At 41.1% G+C, this 16,537-nt stretch overlaps 1 protein-coding gene across 1 annotated transcript in view; it reads left to right on the forward strand.

Moving 5' to 3' along the window:
* The first annotated feature begins 220 nt into the window (after positions 1-220).
* The window catches only part of olfm2a (olfactomedin 2a), a 136,259-nt gene continuing 119,942 nt past the window's right edge, over positions 221-16,537 (forward strand). The window contains exon 1 of the mRNA XM_060942582.1: positions 221-654. Within this exon, the coding sequence (XP_060798565.1) occupies positions 511-654 (144 nt within the window). The 5' untranslated portion in view covers positions 221-510. The remainder of the gene's footprint in view (positions 655-16,537) is intronic.

The following is a 16,537-nucleotide window of genomic DNA, read 5'->3' on the forward strand; positions in this document are numbered from 1 at the left end:
AGAAGATCTGAGAGGCGCGTTTTTGTCTTAGCCTCCCACTGTTCATTTGCTGTTTACAAAAAAAGCAGAATGAGATGAGTAAAGGATGTGTGCATGAGGTGGCTGGAGAGGCAAAGAGAGAGCGGGAAGAGAAGGGAGGGAGGGGATGAGAGCGAGAGAGTGAGATAGTGAGGCAGCCAATGCGCAGCTCTGCATCTTGAAAGAGAGAGCGTGAGAGAAAGGGTGGAGGAGAGAGAGAGAGAGAGACTCTGGTATTCGCTTTTAGACATCAGGAGCCGGGTGGACTGACTGAGTGTGATGCCCCTGGATCCCGCTCTGGCTTTCGCTGTTGCATTTGTGCATCCAGCCTGTTGTTAAGAGACGACCGCAAGTGTGTGAGTGTATCGTGTACAACGCTCGAGTCGTTCACGTGAGTGTGTGTGTGAGAGAGAGAGTGAGTGTGTGGGCCCCCTGGCGAGGGGCTCAGCAGGTTGGGCTGGGGGGTGGTAAGGCCGGGTGGCTGTGAGCACCATGAGCGTGCCACTGCTGAAGATCGGAGCGGTGCTCAGCACCATGGCCATGGTCACCAACTGGATGTCTCAGACGCTGCCCTCACTCGTGGGACTCAACGGCACCACTGTGTCCCGCGCTGGAACCTCGGAGAGGATCGTCAGCGTGCGTAACCTTATCTCACACACTTCACCATCTGTTGAGCTTGAGCTAAGTGTTTTAAAGACTGCACATGATTAAAGATGGATAGTTTTTGGTTAGGCGTAGCTTATGGCTGTCTATATGAGAGATTGTTAGTAGAGCTATGAGGTCAGGGCTGGCTAGATGGAGCTCGTCATGGCTGATTTTCAGTAATGCTCAGGTGGAGATGATGGAGGGCAAACAGATGCTACAGACCTCTGGAGAGCTGAGAGGAGGTCCGATTCTAGGAGATCCTATTCTATTGCTTTGTTTGTAGAAATGTGTTCTATAGACTTGTGCAGTTTCCTACAGGATCTTACCCTGCCACAATGTCTGGTTACATTAATTTTAATCATATTAAATTAATAATATCAATACAAGTTCACCTTTATATTTCTTGAATTTAATATTTTGCATTTATTCTGTGGTAAATGGTAAAAATGTGAGATTTTACTTTTGGTTTGTTTTTCTTCATAATTTTGCATTTTAAATCCCAGCTCCCGTCCCCAGTTTGTTAAAATGGTATTTTTAAACATGCCCCATGATTTCATTATGAACCCATCAGTTGTTACTGCGGTTGCTAGCCGCTCTTCGCATAAGCACGATTAATTTAGCTGCATGTAACATTTAGGGGTGTGGCTTATAGACAAAGAGAAACATAGTAGGAAGAAAATGGCCGACCTTGTGCAAAAGAAAACTTGTCATGATCCAATCTGTTTTTTTTTTAAATTCAAGTCCAATTGTAAGGCTTGACAACACAATCCAAATCAAGTGTTGTGCAAAAGTTGTAACAAAAGATAGTAACACTACAAGTCTTCAGAATTGTCTAAAAATCTCAATGGCAGGGTGAGATGCACTTATAGGTTATGCGAAAACATAATGAGATGCAACAGTGCCACTCCATCGCTTTAGGTTTCATATTTGTGTAAATTTTTAATCTGTTTTTATTTTATTTTTAAATGATAAACTATAACTAGGGAAAATCAACGAAAAAAAAAGCACCCACACCCTGCCGTGTTTCTATCCGTCTCCATATTTAGCTGTAGCCTCAATATGGTGCCTTTATATATATATATATATATATATATATATATATATATATATATATATATATATATGAGAAGAATTGTGTCCTGGGGTTACTCGGGCTGACTGGCATTGCCTGGTCAGCCTCAATCAAATTAAAGAAAGAGGCTGCAGTGCTTGAAATGTAAGCAAATTTTCTGAGAGCTCAGAATATCCTAAAAGGTTCTTAAGTGGATGTTGGCTGCAATCTCACTAACACAAATTGCACAAGTGTATAGCAGTGTGTGTATGTGTGTGAGTAAGAGACACACACTATGTGAAGTTAGTGTGAGGGAGGTGAGTGCCTTTGACATTTCCAGGATCATTAAAGGTGAGTCATAGTGTTTGGTGTCTATGGTGAAGAGTGCTGTCTGAGCATCTGCCCCTCTTTAAATGCCCCCAGCTCATGGACAGAGCAGCTGGATGGGGGAAAGTGACTATTAATCTGAGTCCATCACAGCCCATTTCCCATTCTCATCCGTCTGGGAGAGATATAAAGGAACACTATCGTGTTTTTTAACCTAATCACGAACTAGTCCAAGATAGAGCCAAGGATTTCAACACTCATTTATTATGGAAGTGAATGAATCATGGCTATAAACAAAATACACAACTAATTCAAACTGAATTCTTGAAACTGACTGATCAGCATGTGCTGAGATGTTTATTTAGCATTTATGAAAGGAGTCACCAGTAGGTACTTTTGGACCAGAGTAACATTTTCATAGCTTTTAGAACTACCGGAGGAAGCTCCTCCTTTTTGTGTTTCCACACTGCAGAAACTGAGAAGGATAGTAGTTCTTAGAACACCATTTTGAGGTACTTTATAAACTCCTGCTTCAGGGTAGGTACTCTCCCAGCACAAGAAGACCCATGAGAGACGTAAATGTATATTGATCGGTCAAACATCAGCCAATGTGGTACCGGCAACCACCATTTTTAAAAATCTTATCTTGTAATCTTTATTTCTACAGATAAAGACACATATCTTAAGTTACAAACATTAAACAACTAAAACCATAGACAACACACACAAAAAAAAAAAAAAAATTACAGAAGTGCTAAAAACTATCCTGTTCACAATTTATACTTAAAAATGAGTATTTACATAAGAATTCTTAAATCTACTGGAATTTATTTGCAGTTGATGGCTATTGCTTTTCCTTAGGTTATATGATGTTTCTTTCATTTTTTGGTAAAATAGCATACAATGTAAAAGTGATAAATCAGTGTAAAATTTAGCCATGTAAACAATACTTCTTAAAGTTAGCGTTAAAAAATGAAAAAAAAAATGGACTGACAGCAAAGTTCATGCTTTATTGAGCATATATACAACGGAGGAAATACAGCACTATTTTGACACGTGTAAGTGAAATATAAACATTTTCACTTGCATTTCCTGCTAACATCATGCTAGCAAGCTGGCTTACCGTACATCATTTCAGCATTCCTACTGGTGGTGTGAATGAAACCAGAAAAAAAAAAAATCCCTTGAAAGCATTTTGGGTAGCTCTCCAGTTGGTAGTTCCTCTCAATAAGTCCTTAAAGGAGATATGCAGAACCTTTATTTTTAAATACATTTCTGAGTGGATAGTGTCTCCATCCTTGACTCTTGTATGCTGCATAAATGGAAATAAAAATATATATATATTTTTTTGAGAATTAAAATCGACTGCAAAGTTGGCATTCGAGCTGTCCTGCTGAGCCAGCCAGCCCTGAGTGCGTGACATCACAGCAGAAACCGGTTTTAAGGCCGAGGCCTTTGACAGCTATAGACCAAAGTCATATAAATACAACCCCGATTCCAAAAAAGTTGGAACAAAGTACAAATTGTAAATAAAAATGGAATGCAATGATGTGGACGTTTCAAAATTCCATATTTTATTCAGAAGAGAACATAGATGACCTATCAAATGTTTAAACTGAGAAAATGTATCATTTAAAGAGAAAAATTAGGTGATTTTAAATTTCATGACAACAACACATCTCAAAAAAGTTGGGACAAGGCCATGTTTACCACTGTGAGACATCCCCTTTTCTCTTTACAACAGTCTGTAAACGTCTGGGGACTGAGGAGACAAGTTGCTCAAGTTTAGGGATAGGAATGTTAACCCATTCTTCTCCAATGTAGGATTCTAGTTGCTCAACTGTCTTAGGTCTTTTTTTGTCGTATCTTCCGTTTTATGATGCGCCAAATGTTTTCTATGGGTGAAAGATCTGGACTGCAGGCTGGACAGTTCAGTACCCGGACCCTTCTTCTACGCAGCCATGATGCTGTAATTGATGCAGTATGTGGTTTGGCATTGTCATGTTGGAAAATGCAAGGTCTTCCCTGAAAGAGACGTCGTCTGGATGGGAGCATATGTTGCTCTAGAACCTGGATATACCTTTCAGCATTGATGGTGTCTTTCCAGATGTGTAAGCTGCCCATGCCACACGCACTAATGCAACCCCATACCATCAGAGATGCAGGCTTCTGAACTGAGCGCTGATAACAACTTGGGTCATCCTTCTCCTCTTTAGTCTGAATGACACGGTGTCCCTGATTTCCATAAAGAACTTCAAATTTTGATTCGTCTGACCACAGAACAGTTTTCCACTTTGCCACAGTCCATTTTAAATGAGCCTTGGCCCAGAGAAGACGTCTGCGCTTCTGGATCATGTTTAGATATGGCTTCTTCTTTGAACTATGGAGTTTTAGCTGGCAACAGCAGATGGCACGGTGAATTGTGTTCACAGATAATGTTCTCTGGAAATATTCCTGAGCCCATTTTGTGATTTCCAATACAGAAGCATGCCTGTATGTGATGCAGTGCCGTCTAAGGGCCCGAAGATCACGGGCACCCAGTATGGTTTTCTGGCCTTGACCCTTACGCACAGAGATTCTTCCAGATTCTCTGAATCTTTTGATGATATTATGCACTGTAGATGATGATATGTTCAAACTCTTTGCAATTTTACACTGTCGAACTCCTTTCTGATATTGCTCCACTATTTGTCGGCGCAGAATTAGGGGGATTGGTGATCCTTTTCCCATCTTTACTTCTGAGAGCCGCTGCCACTCCAAGATGCTCTTTTTATACCCAGTCATGTTAATGACCTATTGCCAATTGACCTAATGAGTTGTAATTTGGTCCTCCAGCTGTTCCTTTTTTGTACCTTTAACTTTTCCAGCTTCTTATTGCCCCGTCCCAACTTTTTTGAAATGTGTTGCTGTCATGAAATTTCAAATGAGCCAATATTTGGCATGAAATTTCAAAATGTCTCACTTTCGACATTTGATATGTTGTCTATGTTCTATTGTGAATACAATATCAGTTTTTGAGATTTGTAAATTATTGCATTCTGTTTTTATTTACAATTTGTACTTTGTCCCAACTTTTTTGGAATCGGGGTTGTAAAAATTTATGGTGAAAGTAAGAAATACTGTTACCGACTTGCTCAACTAAGACTGATTTGACTTTATTGACTGTGGGTTGACTCTCATTAAAACAGGATAAGTGTTATAACTTATGCAACATACATGTACATGCATGCATTTTCACTGATAAAATGTAAAAGGCTAATTAAATAATCAGATGAATTGAGACAAGCAAATTAAATAATCTTATACCGATAACTTAAATACACAATACAAGTTGCATGTATTAATCTAAATTCAGGTAAACAATGTGTTGTGTTTGTTGTTTTTTTTATCCAAATGAGAGTCGGCGCTTACCCGTCTGTGTTCTCGTGTCTTGAAGGCCGATCTTGTGGCCAATTGTTTTGAAACAATCTGACTTTCAGTTGTTTGTTCAGTTCTCCGTTCATTTGCTTCTTCCACGTAAGGGTGATATATTGCTGCTGAGGCAAGCATATCCAGCAGAGAAATCAGACGGCTGGTCCACTCATTCTCCATTTTCTTCATACTGAGTACTCCACCATTACTGCTCGGCTCAGGCAATTACTAAAACCCGGGATGTCACCAGTTTTGGCAACAACCATGGGGAGGTCACTGCCTGAGCAATCATATGTCCCGTCATGTTCCGTCCCGGGTTTTACCAACAACCCTTGGCTCACATTCTGGGAGAACTGGTGCAACTGAACTTACTTTCCTTTTTTTTTTAAATAAAATAAATACTTTCCTTTTCTTGTAGTTTTATTTAGTTGTTGGTACTGCACGCTCTTTCACTACGGGCCTATAGCCCACGTTCCTCAACAGATCAGAGGTCTTATATGAGTCTTCAGTAAAATGTGCAGAGGAGAGGCGACCACTTCGTAGGCACCCAATGTGCCCGTGAACTTCTCGCAAAATGTGTCCAAATCTTTGCAGTTTGAACATTCTTGGGCCATGAATGCAACGCAAATCCACCTTCTGTCATGTTGCTGCAACTGCCAGCAACACATCTACGTGGCATGGCGATAAATTAGCTCAAAATGGAGGACTGGAGTTGGAGTTAGCTCTGTGTTTTAGTATAGCAGATATGGCGATGAGACTGATAGACTTCCTGCAGTGACATCACAGATGTCAAGGTCATTCACTCAGACCGCTACCTGTATGAATCACTTTAATCATAAAAATTACTATATTAGATTTATTGTTAACACTTAAAACTATTCCTATGCCATTCTTGAGGTCTCAAGGCATTTATAAACGAAAGTGAGGCCATGGCTCTGCATATCTCTTTTAAAACTGTTTGGTCCAAAAGCACCTTGCGTCAGCACTTAGTAACAGCTGTCATTTTACATTTTGAGGACAAAGGAGTTTATGCTTTTAGGTTTCTCACTAACTTAACTTTATGAAAAAAACAAACAAACCTAGAGTCTGGGTAGCTAATGACTGTTTATAGACGCTATAATCCAAGTGACAACAGGAACTAACTTGTTTTGTGGATGTTCCAACTGATTTTTAGCATTTACTAATTGTGGTATAAGAGGAATAAAACACTGCAGGGTGTACTGTTGTACAAAAATAATCAACTTCTGGATGGTAACTCCAGTCCACACCACACCACACCAACGTGGATTGCTTTCCTATTACAGCGCTTCTTCAAGTGGTTTATTCTTTACCTCAAAGCAACCGTTATAGTCATACTCAAGTTTACACTAGCATGTAACAAAACAATGGGTGACAATTTTCTGTGTAAGAGCTGTAAATGACACCAACACAAGTGACATTTGGATTAATATTTTTTGAATGATGTGCAAATTAGGAATGATGAAGCAAATGATAAAGCAACAAATCTAAAAAACTATTAGCTCCAGTTAACTTCACAGACCAATCCTACAGCATGTTCTACAGTTCACAACTTTAGTTCCGACATGTGTTTAGCTGCCACATTAGCCAACATACAAAGTGATTGATTTACAAATATTTATTTTACAGTACAGTGCACAGTTAAGAGATGTACTGGACTGCACATTCTTGTTATATAATTATTTAAAGTTTGTATTTGCCTGGAGGATCAAATCCTGGCCATGCCCCAATATCAATATTTCCAATATTATTTTAGCTTGCAAATTCATGTGTCCCTCAGATATTATAAACAGAGGAAATCTCTTCATCCAAACCTCCCCTCCCAGAGGGTCCAAATTGCTATTTTGGAAAGAAAAACACAACCTCCTTTATTTAAAAAACAACAACAACAACAACACACACACAGATTCCCGCTGTCTTGTTATCTATACCAAGGCAATTTGGTATCCTGGGAAGATGCTGAAATACACAAGATGTTTGTTAAACCCAGCCTAAATGGCACCATGCGGAGCAGATTACCTCGAGGACATAATGGTTTACAACCCCAAGCTGACCTCCTCTGGCACAGTCTCACGAAAAACCTCAGAACAAAGAAATATTTTATTCTTATTAATGAAATGGTCACTTAATAAATTCAACAAGCTTTTTTACTACCTTAGCATTTTGCGCTGAAATGCTCTATACCTCAGTGGACATTTATCTGAACTGAAACAATGAGACATTCTGCAAATGCACACTTGCATGCACACACGCTCTTGCGCTCTCTCTCTCTCTCTCTCTCTCTCTCTCACACACACACACACACACACACACACACACACACACACACACACACAGAGAGAGAGAGAGAGAGAGTCAGAGAAAAGTGTTTGAGAATGCACTTCTTGCCAAACCAATGTTTTATTCATCTGGGTGTTTCTCTAAAGGTTATAACAATCAATATTTTAATTAATGTATTCTGCCTATGTATAATCTAATAAGTATGTTCATGCCAAATAACTAATAATTTTTAAGTGGATAGAAATTCTTTAAATGCATTTGCCATTATCAAGCTCTGACTCTTCCCAGTTTAAATCTCATATGTACATTGCATTAATACGTGTTTATCCATGAGTTTGTAACCAAGTATAAAACAAGCTTAAAATTGCACCTCCAAAATGTTTGGGATCACATTCGGCCAGACCATCTCCCAAGGGGCAAGATCAAAAGCCCATCGGCCAGCTCGTTATTTTGCATAATTAAATATACATGACCAGCTCACAACAAAATTGTCATTCATGCTTAAAACTCTGAGCTCTTCATTGTTTTCAATTAATATGAATCTCCATTCTGCAATGCAAAGATTAATTATTCAAGAAAATTTGAGCTCTTTGTTTAATGGAAGCCTCACTTACCTGTTCTATGAACCTCCACCCTGCAACCATCAAGATTTTCTCAAGAAACCTTAGCCATGAAATCTACAGAACTCCTAAAACCTCAAGATTTTAAGCACTCCATCTGCTCAAATACTTTTAAATGATTCTGACATGAGCTTATCTTTAAATCAGTATGAGAACATCCAGAGCAAATTACCTATTCACGACTAATTTCACTGGATGGAATAGTTCCCATTTAGGTTATGTAATAATTCTGTGTTAATATTTCATTTCACCTTTAATTTGAGCTAAAAATCCCTACATATCCAATGAATCTAGTCGGTCCTCTACCCCCCTCCAAAAAACAGTAATTTTAAACCACAACAATGCTAACCAGGACAAAGTAGTTCCAAAGGATGAATGAATAAATATGGTAAATATATCACATAGTAGCTTCTTTGTCAATAAATATTCACCATTTTTTGTCCAAGCTTCACACCAGACCACCTGCTCCAGCAACTTTTTTTCAGTCCCAATGCAGACCTCCAGTATTTATCTCATATCAGATCTTTTAAAAGCCAAACAGGCCACATCCACAAGCTGCACAAGAGACCACTTGGTAGTAGCTTGAAAAGTCATTATTAGAGAAAGTCCAACCAAATCTGGAGTTTTATACAACATTTAAATATAACAAATCAATGCAGATGAATTCACAGGGTGGTGTTTCTGCTTTTTTTTAGTACAAAGATTTTATAGATTTTTATTTTATGACTATTTCTACTTTACTGAGCAGAGATGTCCAGAAGTGCCAGCAACTTGTGGTTTTCTCCGGCTACACAGACGGTCTGCGCCAGCTACTCAATCCCATAAAAAAAGACAACTACTTGCCTTTCGAGTTATATTGTCTCCGCTGCCCACGATTTGTTGCAAGTCCAATTATTTCACCACAAAATTGTCTTTGATTCTGGTCATGACCGGAAGCGACGCCATATTTGTTGATCGATTCTCATGTTCTGATGGGCTGAGCTGGACCATATGACTATGCCATAGCGTATATAGTTATGTTACAGAACCAGACAGCATACTACAGAGGGCAACTGAGAAAGCCAAGCACACAGACATCTGGAGGGAAATTTCATACATATTTTGCAAGTATTTTACAGGGAAATGCTTAGCAACTTATTAGTTGAGAATGCAACAGAAGCCACCAGAAGGCATGTACATTTCAAAATTTTGTAGGGGGGCATGCCCCCAGACACCCCTAGCATTAGCGCATTAGCCACCTACTACTTTTTTTTAGCCAGCTACTTCAGATTTCCTGGAGAATCCTGATTGAATCAGTACAAAAGCATTTTAGGTTTCCAAACATTAGTTTTCCAGGATGAAAGTACTAAATGTTACATAAATTAAATGTTACAGGGGAAAAAAAGCTTGTATATTACATAAGAGACCACTTTTCAGATTAAAAAATAAAACATAATGAAGGCTACTGGGTTTTGCTGCAAAAATAAGAAGCAAGTGTGACAGTCAAAGTGTCCAGAAGAAACATGTGGCTGGTTTGGGGCAGCACAGTGGTGTAGTGGTTAGCACTATGGGTGCTGTGTGAGACGGCTGCCTCTCCAGTAGCTCTGTAGTTTTTAGCTCTTTAAACTTCTTTTTTCCACCTTTTTTTTTACTTTTTTGCTCTTCTTACGAAGACATAGTATGTTTTACCTATATCACATGGATATTTTTAACTTTAACAGGCAACCAGGAGCCAGTTTTCTCACTTATTTGAGAGAGGAGCTGCTGGCCCTGAAAACAGTGGGATATGACACCCCATCCTGGCTGAGTTGAGGAGGAAACCCAGGGACTGCAAAGCTGGAGCTAAGCTAAAAGCTAGGCTAGCGGACAACCGGTGGTGCTACAAACCATCCATTTCCTCCGTTATCATGGGAAATGTGAACTCGCTGCCAAATAAAGTCGAAGAGCTATCCGCACTGAACAACCAGCAGATTTATCGGGAGAGCAGCTTATTTATCTTTATGGAGACATGGCTAACACACCTTGTACCGGATGCTAACGTGGACCTGCAGGGATTCGCTGCTGTGAGAGCCGACAGAGACATTAACACATGTGGGAAAAGCAAAGGTGGGGGACTCATCATTTATGTTAACAACCGCTGGTGTAACCCGGGACATATCTCCGTAAAGACAGTTTTATGTTGCCCGGACTTGGAGCTGCTAGCTGTTAGCCTGTGGCCATATTATCTGCTGAGGGAGTTCAGTCACGTGATCACCATCTGTGTTTACATCCCTCTGAGGGCAGACGCAGCCGCTGCATGTGAGAGGATTCACTCTGTCACAGCAAGGCTGCAGACACAGCACCCTGAAGCATTTATGATCATTTCTGGGGACTTTAATCACACTACTTTGGACTCTACTTTGGCTGCTTTTTACCAGGCTGTGGATTGTCCAACAAGGAACAACAGGACAATTGACTTGCTGTGTGCTAATGTGAGGAATGCATACAGAGTCACACCCCTCCCCCCACTAGGGAAGTCTGACCACAACCTGGTTCTTCTACAGCTGAAGTACACCCCCCCCCGGTTCAAAGGCAGCCTGCAACAACTAGCTCCATCAGGAGGTGGTCCCCTGAAATGGAAGATGCCCTCAGAGACTGCTATGACATCACAAACTGGGATGTGCTGCTTAGCCCACACTGTGAGGATGTAGAGGGGCTGACACACTGTCTGACAGATTACCTCAACTTCTGTGCAGACGTGGTCTCCCCCGCTAAGACTGTACAGTGTTACCTTAATAACAAGCCATGGGTAACACAGGAAGTCAAAGCTGTCCTCAACAGGAAGAAGGCTTCCTTCAGGAGCAGGGATAGGGAGGCAATGAAAGCAGCACAGCAGGAGGTGAAAAGCTGCGTGAGGGAAGCTAAGGACAGCTACAGGAGAAAGGTGGAGCAGAAGCTGAAGGAGAACAGCATGAGGGAGGTCTGGGAAGGTGTATAAACCATCACAGGCCACAATACAAAGACCAGAGTCATTGAGGGGACAGTGGAGAGGGTGAACGAGTTGACTTCTTCAACCAGTTCAACCAGCCCACGTCCCCCCCACCCTCCCCCTCACTGCAGCCATCTCTCCTCCTTCCCTCAATACACCTCCCCCCCAGTCATCACAGCAGTCCCCTCCTCCCCCTCCTCCCCCATCTCAACACAGACTCCTCCATGCATTACTGCAGACCAGGTCAGAGGTCAACTGAGGAAGCTTCACCCCAGGAAAGCAGCAGGCCCAGACAAGGTGTGTCCCTGACTACTGAAGACCTGCGCTGCTGAACTGGATGAACCACTCCAACGCATCTTCAACCTCAGCCTGCAGCTGGAGAGAGTGCCCACCCTCTGGAAGACATCGTGTATCGTTGGCCCAGCGAGCTGAACGACTTCCAATCAGTGGCACTCACTTCACATCTGATGAAGACATTGGAGCGACTCTTCCTCAGCCTCCTCAGACCCCAGGTACAACATGTCCAGGACTATCTGCAGTTTGTGAAGATGCAGAGAATGGCATCTTCCAACCGGGCAGGTGTTGGTGTGGAAGATGCCATTCTCTACCTGCTACACCGAGCCCACTCGCATCTGGATAAGGGAAATGACACAGTGAGGATCCTCTTCTTGGACTTCTCGAGTGCCTTCAACACCATCCAGCCCCTTTTGCTTCAGGACAAACTGAACAGGATGTGAGTGGACCCCTGCCTGGTCACCTGGATCTCCAGCTACCTCACTGACAGGCCACAGTATGTCAGGCTAAAGGACATCACATCTGACACTGTGATTAGCAGCACCAGAGCACCCCAGGGCATGGTGCTGGCCCCTCTTCTCTTCACCCTGTACACTGTGGACTTCTGCTACAACTTGGAGCTGTCACATTCAGAAGTTTGCCGATGACACAGCCATTGTTGGGTGTATCAGTGACGACAGAGAGGAGGAGTATAGGAGCTTGGTGAGGGACTTTGCTGTGTGGTGCAACAGGAACCATCTGCAGCTCAACACCTCGAAGACCAAGGAGATGGTCATTAACTTTGGGAGGTCCATACCAAGGTCACGACCAGTTCTGATCAAGGGAGTCGAGGTGGAGGCTGTGGATTCCTACAAGTACCTCGGGCTGTGGCTGGACAGCAAGCTGGACTGGACTTGCAACACCAATCAATTATACAGGAAGGGACAGAGCAGGCTATACTTCCTTAGGAGGCTGCGGTCCTTTAACATCTGCAGGAAACTCCTGTGGATGTTCTATCAGTCTGTAGTCGCCAGTGTCCTGTTTTACACCGTGGTGTGCTGGGGGGGGCAGCACATCGAAGAAGGACACATCCAGGCTGGACAAACTGATCAGGTGGGCCGGCTCTGTGGTTGGCATGAAGCTGGACTCTCTGGTGACGGTGGCAGAGAAGAGGTCTATGGACAAACTATTGAACATCATGGACAATGCCAGTCACCCTCTGCACACTGTCATCAGCACCAGAGGAGCCTGTTCAGTGACAGAATGCTCCTTCCCAAGTGCAGGACAAACAGACTCAAAAACTCCTTTGTCCCCCATGCCATCAGACTGTACAACTCCTCTCTGGGGGGGGGAGGAGGGGTAACAGGAGGACAGAGGACGGGAAGAAGCAGTAGCTTAGCCTAACAATAAGCAATACCGGACAATGTGCTATATAATGTGCAATATCTCTCCTGCTGCCCCCTTTCCCTTTTTTTCTCCCCTCCTCTCTCTCCCCCTTCCTCTCTTCCCCATATCTTATTCTTTTTTTAAAGTGTTGTCACACCAAATATTGACTTTTTCCATTTATTACTTTTTTTAATGTAGAAACATTTATTTTCATTACTTTTGAAGGCACCTTTGCTCTACAGCATTTCCTTGCAGATGACTAAGACTTTTGCACAGTACTGTACATTAAACATAACCACACATTCTTCCCACTAAAAATAGGTCTTGTCTCTGAAAGGATAAATTCAAGAAAAAATACTTTTCTAATAAAAGGTTATTGACCGCCTTAGGAACTGCCTTTAGGGAACATTCATAATGCACTGACAGGACGTTCTTTCTTTTCCCATGGTTAGTCACTTTGGGATCATTAAAAAAAAACCCAAAAATTTTAACTGTCCACAGAGTAAAGTGCATGCAGACACCCAAGCAAAACAAAGCTTAAAATAATCTGGCTCTGGTATAGCTCTATCTATCTTCATGTTACAATAGATAGATAGATAGATAGACAGACAGGCAGGCAGGCAGGCCGGCCAACCAATGTACACTACTTTTGTCCTGCAGAATGTTCATACACATTTTTGTCTCCGACTTGTTGAACGTTAAATAATTTTTTTAAAGCAAATTCTACTAATCATGGCCACATACTGTACATACTTAATGGTATAGCTGCGACATTGCTGTTGCATCCGTCTCTCCCATCTTCCACTAACAGCAACATGTGGCTTGGCCTTGGATATGACTCATGATGAGAATCTGATCTGCTGATATTCATTTCTCGTTTGCATAAATTTAAGAAATTCTCAACTTTGTGTAACTCTTGGTACCACAGTTTGCCACACAGGATTTTTTCACCTCTTTCAACAGAAAATGCAAAATTCTTCACACCTCTACAGTGTGAACACACTATAGACTTAAATTATAAGTGAATTTTCATTAAACAAAATGTTTTTTTGACTCACGACAAGGAAATCTGTTGAAGTACTTGTGTGTTGTAATCACACATACTAGGGGTGTAACACGATGAGATACACAATCTTTATCTGCTTCTCTTTAATACTCCAAGTATCTAGATTTAAATATCTGTATTTGGATTTAAACCTGAAGTGTATGTGGCCTAAACTAGAAGGGTTTTTTTTTCTTTCTTTTCTTTCTTGTTTTTCCAATTAAATATGAACCCTATATCATAGTGTCAGTGTGAATTCCAGCTCTGACAGTTCCTCAAACTCAGCTACATCACTTGAGATTATAATTAGTCCCAACTAGAGATATGTACATGAATACAGCTTATTTTTTTAATTTTTTTAATAAATCCAGCTTGAGCAGATAATGATAGTTATTTTTTCTCTCCAACACCTATTCCCACCCACCAGTGAGCTCTCAGCCTATCATACAACAGCTACCAATCAGGGAGGGTGAAGGCTAACGAAGTTGCTCATACTGAGTAACACACTTGAAGGAAAGCGCTATCCGCCCTCTTCCACATACATGAGCTCACAGATGAGTGCGATTGATTAGTGTCACTGTAATTGACAGAGTAAACAGAGCATGTCATCCATCCCACCAAGAGATGGACACTTTTGCTCTGTTGGACTCAGTTGTGGCTATGGCATTCTCAGGATTTGAACTAATGACAGACGATATGGTGAACCCAAATGTATTTGGTTCTATTTTCCAAAATTATAAGGGGTCATCCATAATTTTCATCATTATCATGAGTCTACAAAGAGTAGACTTTTGAGCAACCCCCCTCCTTCCCCCCAAAAGTGTACATTAGCGGACAAAAAAATGATGATGGATCTACGTGGAATAGGAATTCAAAATAAAACCATGTCTTGTATTACTTTTTATTAAAATCGGATGACAGGACAATACAAAGATTCACAAGAGAAAAAAAGAAGACACAAGACGAGTCTAGAAGTTTTCATAGAAAGCAGGTGATTCATTTTTCAGTCCCCCCAGGATTTCGCGGGCCTTTTTTGTGATTGTTGCGGGCTAAAATGTCTGATGTTGCGGGGGTTTCTCCAAAAAATTGCGATGAAAGTTGCGGTGTTTTTTAGGTTTTTGTTGCGATTACATTGCGGGAGGAAGTGAAAGTTGCAAGAAATTGTTGTGATTTTCTCTTTTTGTGATTAAAATTGAGTGATATGTTAAATATTAAGTTATTACTGAAAAACTATTGATTAAAAAAACAAAGACACTGAGAAATGGTCCTATAAACAACTTTACCAATATAAAAGATTACCAGGACTACAAAAATGCAGAAAAATAGGCTTTACTGATCCAAATGCACCTGTTGGTTCAAAAGTTAAAGTGCATAGAACCTCACAGCACAACATGAAGTTACCTTAAAATATAATATAAATGCCTCAGCTTTCATGTAAGAAAAAAAAAACTATTAATACTAGTACTGTGTGCAGGCAGTCTCTCCTGAAGACTAAATTAAACAATAATTATAAACTAATAAAATAAATGGCTCAGGCTTCATAGAAGAAAAAAAAAACAATTTGAACAGAATCTCACAGTATGATGCTGAAGCTGCCAGACAATGGAAAATAAAATACCATTTTGGCAAAAATGTTGGCTTCCATTAATTTCTTGTTTTAAGTAAAAAATAATGTAAAGTGCACACAGTCCTTCACTGTAAACATAACACACTTTCAGGAACAGAATTTAAGCCTATATAAACACTGACTTGCACATGCAGTGTTGCCAGATACTGCTGATGTTTTCCAGCCCATAATATGTTCAAAACCCGCCAAAATGCACTTAAAACCGCTCAATCTGGCAACACTGTGCACATGCTGCTTCTCTTGAACATATACACGGAAGTAAGGCGGAAGGTAGTTTGTCGATGTCACCTCAAGATGACGCCAAAGATTGGTCAAATTTGGGGGAAGGTTGCGGTGATTGGATATAATTGCAACACCGCCCTGAATTTGCGGGGATTGGTTGAATTTGCATTGAAGTTGCAAATCGCAACATCGCGAAATCCTGGAGGGTCTGATTATTGAAAATTAGGGACTGTCTTTTTAAGGGGAGCTGTTGCCTTTTGGCTTTGAAATGTTCGTTTTTGATTCTTTCCAAGCAGCCTGTCCTGCCCTAACCGCCTCCTGCCGCTTCTCAGATGAATGCAGGAAACAATAAATGTTTAAAAACTGCTCGTACTCGTTTGAAGGAGTCTTGTGAATAGCGGTATTTCTGCTATTCACAAATTTGTAAATGCAGTCAAAATCTGGGTCAGCCATTGTTGTTGTATTGAAGAAAGAAAGCGTGTAGAGCTAGCTGGCAACACCGAGGTGGCGCTAAATTTTTAACATGGCGGCCGCTGATTCGCACACTGACGGATCATAATTTTTTCATTTTTAAAAAGTGTACGCCTGGTCATTAACCCCCTCCCCCCCGCGTACGGTTTGTACGCTCGTGATAATGATAAAAATTATGGATGACCCCTAAACAAACTAC

This window comes from Neoarius graeffei, chromosome 16 (assembly GCF_027579695.1).
Source record: "Neoarius graeffei isolate fNeoGra1 chromosome 16, fNeoGra1.pri, whole genome shotgun sequence".
Taxonomy (NCBI): Eukaryota; Metazoa; Chordata; class Actinopteri; order Siluriformes; family Ariidae; genus Neoarius; species Neoarius graeffei.